This window comes from Beta vulgaris, chromosome 4 (genome assembly GCF_026745355.1).
Source record: "Beta vulgaris subsp. vulgaris cultivar EL10 chromosome 4, EL10.2, whole genome shotgun sequence".
Taxonomy (NCBI): Eukaryota; Viridiplantae; Streptophyta; class Magnoliopsida; order Caryophyllales; family Amaranthaceae; genus Beta; species Beta vulgaris.
This window is the reverse complement of record NC_079205.1, coordinates 1,373,038-1,378,677: the sequence shown is the minus strand read 5'-3', so window position 1 is coordinate 1,378,677 and position 5,640 is coordinate 1,373,038. Positions and strand designations below refer to the sequence as shown.

Sequence of the window (5,640 nt, the reverse complement as noted above, 5' to 3'; positions counted from 1 at the left end):
TTCATGTCTAGCAATCCTATGGTTTTGTCATTTCTATGATGAGCTTGTTTGTCCACACACATTTAGGAAAAAGATCAAGAAAATTTTCATACCCATTTCAAATTTTCGATAGAGGCGAGAGTTTTGTAAGAGAAGTCTCACGTCAAATCTCATGGAAACGAAATTTCATCCCAAAATGAAATATGTGTTCTCAATACCACGTGTACGTAGAATGGTAATGGATGGTAATATGAACTTAGAAAGAAAAGGAGGTATCTAATGACAGACAATTACAAAGATTTATGTAGACATTAGGGTAAAACTCTCTTCACAAATTTACTTATACCATTATCGTAAACATTTAACACCGTTTATAACCACATACCAAACAGGTCGTAAGTTCATCACCGGAAATATTGAAAACCAATAATCAGGGAAGAAGTGGAGAACTTACTAGTTACTACCTATTCTTGGATGTGCTTGGTGTAGTTAAAGTGCTGCAAAGGTTGCAGCCAAGTTGTCAGAAAAGCAAGCAGTGGAAAAGAGTGAAGATATCTAAGAATCAGATAAAGTTTACAGCAAAAAATGGGCATATGCTAGTTGCTATATGGGGGAAAAGAAAAGAACTTTCTCTGTTCAACTGCAAAAAGGAACAAAGAAAATGAGAGGGGAAAAAAGGTGATCATAACCTCATAACCTCCATTTCATCAATACACAATTAAAATTGTTTGTTTCAACAACATTACATATTCAAACACAAATGAATATTGAGTATCCAGTAAGCTTATTTAATGGGAACCCTAGATGGGTATCCCTCTAATGTTTCACACTATGAAATCAAAAGAACACCTCATGCATACAATCTGAGGACAAAATAGTAAATATACGTAATGAGTACAGAAATTCGACTAGCTAGTCGTTACAGCATGTTAAACGGGAAAAAAAATTATAAAAACAAAAAAAAAAACGGAAGAAAACACTGATCTATGTCTGATATACTATCGCTCGCTCCCTCACTTATCGTGCACTGACAAACTATCTTGAATGAGCGTTTTGAGTATATCCCGCAATCTGATTTTACAGCTCAACCAAACGCCAATAACCTAACTTCAAAGAAAGAAGAAAAGAAAAAAGTTGAAGTCTCAGACCTTATCCGAAAAAAGACCATTCAAGATATGCTGAGACAAAATCCCTGTTACTACCGTATGCTGAATTTCCTTATAAGCCGATATTTATTAACGAGGGAATGTATGAACTCACACAGTCTAAAGTGTTTAGCTGGACTTTCTGGATCCTAACAGTTACCATCTGCTGTTCAATTGAAGTCTTCTATGCAGCAATTCCTGAGGAAGTTTTTAAAAGAAGAATAAGTGAATAACATTAAGATTATGAATATTGCTATACAGTTAATGCATGTTTAAAACCAGCTAGAGAAGATAAACTTGGCATATTTTACGGCAGCAGTATCAAATATATCAAAATATAACGCTAAGAAAACACAAAGAAGGTCCAAGATTTTTTGTGGAATAATAGAATCTCTGAGAAACCTATAGTGACTAGATAGAAAGCTAGAAAATTACATTTTGCAAAAAGAACTCCGGGTTGTGGGACTGAAATTCATTCAAGTACCTGGGACATCTGACGGCTAATTATTTGAAAGAGTGAGGCTTTTTACCTAATAATCCTTCACGAAACAACCAATGTACTTATGCCAGAGCTAGAAAGGTTAGACTATCAACATACCTCTTTGATTTTAGAGAACACATAGGTAAATAACCTTTGTCTATCTTAAAAGATAAACCATAACATATTGACAACTATAACGGCCCGTTTGGTAGTTGGTCATAAATGGTGGTAATGGGAATGAATTTGTGTGTAAATTTGTGAAAAATATCATTGTCCATTACCATGGTAATGCTAATTTATCCTAAAGTGTCCACTTTCCTTCTTGAATTTTCATTCCCATCCAATACTACCTTGTAGGGTGGTAATGAGTGGTAATGAAAATTGCTTCCCCTTGGAGACAAAAACACAAGTTTAGGGGTGAGATTGCTTGTCCATGGAGAAAAAATGCCTCCCCATGGAGATTTTAAGGGTGCTTCCCTAATAAAATTACACTTAAAATTCATTCCCATTACCGCAATTTATTAAAGACTACCAAACGGGCCGTAAAAGATATCACCCGACAAGTCGCCAGAGACAATTAGCACAAAAGAAGGCTTGGTAGAGTATAAACAACCCAAGTGAGAACAATGAGGGATGACGAGATCCTTGGTAGTTGGTAGAATATAAAAACCTACTCATGCAATCATGTGGCATTCTAAGGTGCTGATCTACTCGAAATACACAGGGTGACATCCCTAACCAAGAGACTGACCCATATAAACCAAAACTTCTTGAGTTTTCTCCTAACTTAAGCTGAAAGGAAGGAATCTTGTTGACAAGGATAGTAGTTAGTAAGTACACTCCACTAAAGCATTCTATGGACATTTAAATCACTTATTAGTGATGTATCCTTCAAGAAAATCCTTGACAAAATATGCTATTACCAACTTAAGTTCACAGCAAGCAACTTTTTTTCCGTTTTTGGGAACGAAAAGAGGGTATCTGCAAGAAGAAGCTACGTGTATAAATTGGAAGAAAAGGGCTAGAAAATAAACACGGAGTTTGCCAGACTACATCCCATCATATATGACCTGAAAGGATCACACACCTAGTCATGTTCCATACGACAGAAAGCTATGGCTGAAAGCTCAGTTTCAAGCGTCCAAATCATATAGATAAATCCAGCAAGGGCACAGCAAAATTTAAACTAAAAGGACTCAAGCTGTGCACAGAACAAACCAACTATATAACAACAACAAATAACAATTATCCGGCACCACCATACTTGGGCATTTAATATCTATATCCTACAATCCCCTACATTCAGGCATTTTACTGAAGCTTCTAGGGTTGAAGGAGGAACCTAGCCTTAAGCTAGCACATGAATATTCGTTCCCCTACTCTATTTCATGGTAGACAATTATAGACTATAAGTCATGAAATGAAATGGCAGCGAAATTCTGTTTCTTTACCTCTATTTGCTTGTCTATTTGCTGAACTATAGCTTCCCATTAGACCGTCAGAAGTTCTAGAAGCAATATCTGTAGCTGCATTGCCGAGACCAAAACCAAATGAACTGGATCCATCGAGCTCTGGAGAAGTAGAACGCCATGTTGAATCACCGTACCCTGATCCACCACGATATAGCTCCCCATAAGATGTGTCAAAACCACCTGTTGATGAGGCAAATGTAGATGCCGGAGCTGCATCAGTAGTATGAGTTCTTCCATAACCTCCACCTCCCAACCCATAACTATCACCAAAACCATACCCAAGATTCCCACTGCTATATCCAGAACCATTACCTCCACCTTGGGATGTGGCAGGAGATGAGCCCCAGTTGGCTCCACTATTTCCGAATGAGACTCCAAAGTTTCCACTACCAGATCCCAAAAAAGCACCAGGACTGGGGGGATTTTGAGGATTGTTAAAAGACCCATTTCCCCATACATTTCTTGATGTCGAGTTTGCCATTGAATCACCCCTTGTATTACCCACATTATACCCAATAGGAGTGCTGTACCTACTTGAGTTGCCAGTGCTATAAAAAGGTCCCAATACACGACCGTAACCCTGGTTGTTGCTGAAATTAGAGTTACCACCATAGCCAGCAGTCAATGCTGGCTCCATATTCATACTCATTCCATATCCAGGATTAGCAAATGGAGGAAGCCCAGTTCTACCAGTAACAAGTGGATTAAGTCTACCATATCCTGCAATGGAGTTAAGATTGTATCCTTGAGCATAATTATTAATGAAGTTGCTAGCCCTACTCATACCATAGTTGTATCCTACTAGGGGGCTGCGACTGGGGCCAGGGGACAGCTCTTTTGGTACTGCCCGCTTTACCTCAACCATTTTTCCATTAAGTTCATGGAAAGTTCTATGCAACACCCTATCAACAGCATCTTCTGAATCATAAGTAATAAACCCAAACCCTCTTGGCCTTTGGGTGTTGTGATCATACATTACCACAACATCCGTGATGATACCAAACTGATCAAAGTACTTCTTGAAGTCACTCTCTGTAACTGTTGAAGCTAAACCACCTACAAAAATCTTTTTGGTACGTCCAGGACCAGGAGATCCTTGTATGATATTATTGTTTCTACTCAGAATCTGTTGATCGTCCCTTGGGACTGCTTTCTTTGCTTCAACCTAAGTAAAAGGTCAGAGTCAAACAAATTTTATCACAAATCAGTCCAGGTCAATTTAAAGTTTAAACATCAAGTTAGTATCTAAATCTCAGTACAGAAAACAAAAAAAACTACCACCAAGAGATCACCAGTATACATAGCTGTTTCAAGCTATGCAAGTTGCAATCTACTCATAATGTACTAATGCACATAGCAAAATGCAATCAACTAATAGATAATGTACAATCTAAAATTACATTTCCAAGGAATGTAGAACATCAACAATCACAGCAATCTACTCACTGTTCGGCCATCGATCATGTGCTTGTCCATCACAACTCTCTCCGCAACAACAGGATCCGCAAACACAATAAAACCAAAGCCACGGGCACGACCTGTGATACGATCCCTCATGATAACAGCCTCCACTACTTCTCCATACTGACCAAAATACTCCTTAAGCCTACTTTCATCCGTGTCCCATGAGATCCCACCAATGAAAAGCTTACCAAGATCCGATTCCATTTTTTTTTCTTTTTTTTCTGCAATTCAATCACAATAAACATCATAAACCTCATAATACTCTTCTCAACATCCCATCATTATCATAAACTACAAAAACATAAAATCATACCAAAAACTCACATTTATAAATGTATACAATCAAAATTATGCAACAATTCACCATTACTACATCAATATCACCAAATTCAAATTACCCAACTCATAAAATAACCAATTCAATGAAACTAATCCAAATTAATGAACTAAATCGATAATATACACCCAAAAAAAATCACCTTTTTTTATGAGAAATGAACAGAACCCAGTAATAATTCTGATCAACCAAAAGTTGGGTATTGTTCAATTCAATTGAGGGACATCGGATCGTGTATATATCAATCTAGGATTCCTGAATCAATCATAAACATAAACATAAACATAAACATAAACAACAAAAAAAAACAATCAAAATTATACAAAAACCCAGAATTCATTTGAGATAAAGGTAAAAAATAAGAGAGAGAAAACACACCGTTTGAAGGAACCCAGATGCGAAAACTAAGATCTAAGAAGAGGAATGATAAGAAGGAGAAGAAGAGAGGATGAGGTCATCCTCTACAAGGCTCTTTCTTTCTCTTCTTTCTCTCCCTTTTTTCTATATTTCTTTGGTTAATTCCACTTCTGCTTTTAATAATAAAAAATCCCAAAAAAATAATTAAATTTTAAAAAAAAAATAGGAAAGAAGAGAAAATATATAAATAGTTGATTTGAGAGAGAGAATGAAAGAAGAGACAATCAATTTATATTATCATTTTCTTTATGTATAGTGTGTAAGAGAATATTTGGAAGGGTCACAACTCAATACTAGTTGTAATAAAACTAAGAAAATTCTTTGATGTTTATAGAAAGATTGTAA

At 36.5% G+C, this 5,640-nt stretch overlaps 1 protein-coding gene across 4 annotated transcripts; it reads right to left on the bottom strand.

Annotated features, from left to right (window-relative positions):
• Positions 1-641: 641 nt before the first annotated feature.
• LOC104891813 (heterogeneous nuclear ribonucleoprotein 1) lies at positions 642-5,417 on the bottom strand. 4 transcript variants are annotated; one of them, XR_789860.4, is made up of 6 exons: positions 5,257-5,417; positions 5,021-5,133; positions 4,524-4,762; positions 3,057-4,242; positions 1,240-1,322; positions 642-1,086 (listed from the first exon to the last, which is right to left on the bottom strand). XR_789860.4 is itself a non-coding variant. In XM_010677568.4 (5 exons), exons 3-5 carry the CDS (start codon positions 4,743-4,745, stop codon positions 1,309-1,311), a joined length of 1,422 nt encoding a protein of 473 aa, XP_010675870.1. In that variant the 5' UTR covers positions 4,746-4,762; positions 5,021-5,133; positions 5,257-5,417; the 3' UTR covers positions 642-1,308. The 4 variants fall into 4 exon arrangements, 2 of the variants coding, with proteins under 2 accessions (XP_010675870.1, XP_048498459.1); XR_789861.4 differs by having other exon boundaries at positions 642-1,082; XM_010677568.4 differs by having other exon boundaries at positions 642-1,322.
• Between the last annotated feature and the right edge of the window lie 223 nt (positions 5,418-5,640).

Excerpts from the sequence above, each read along its gene's own strand:
- LOC104891813 (XM_010677568.4), bottom strand. The coding sequence starts at position 4,745 with ATGGAATCGGATCTTGGTAAGCTTTTCATTGGTGGGATCTCATGGGAC. Across the intron at positions 4,243-4,523 it reads ACATGATCGATGGCCGAACA|GTTGAAGCAAAGAAAGCAGT; the intron begins GTGAGTAGATTG and ends CCTTTTACTTAG.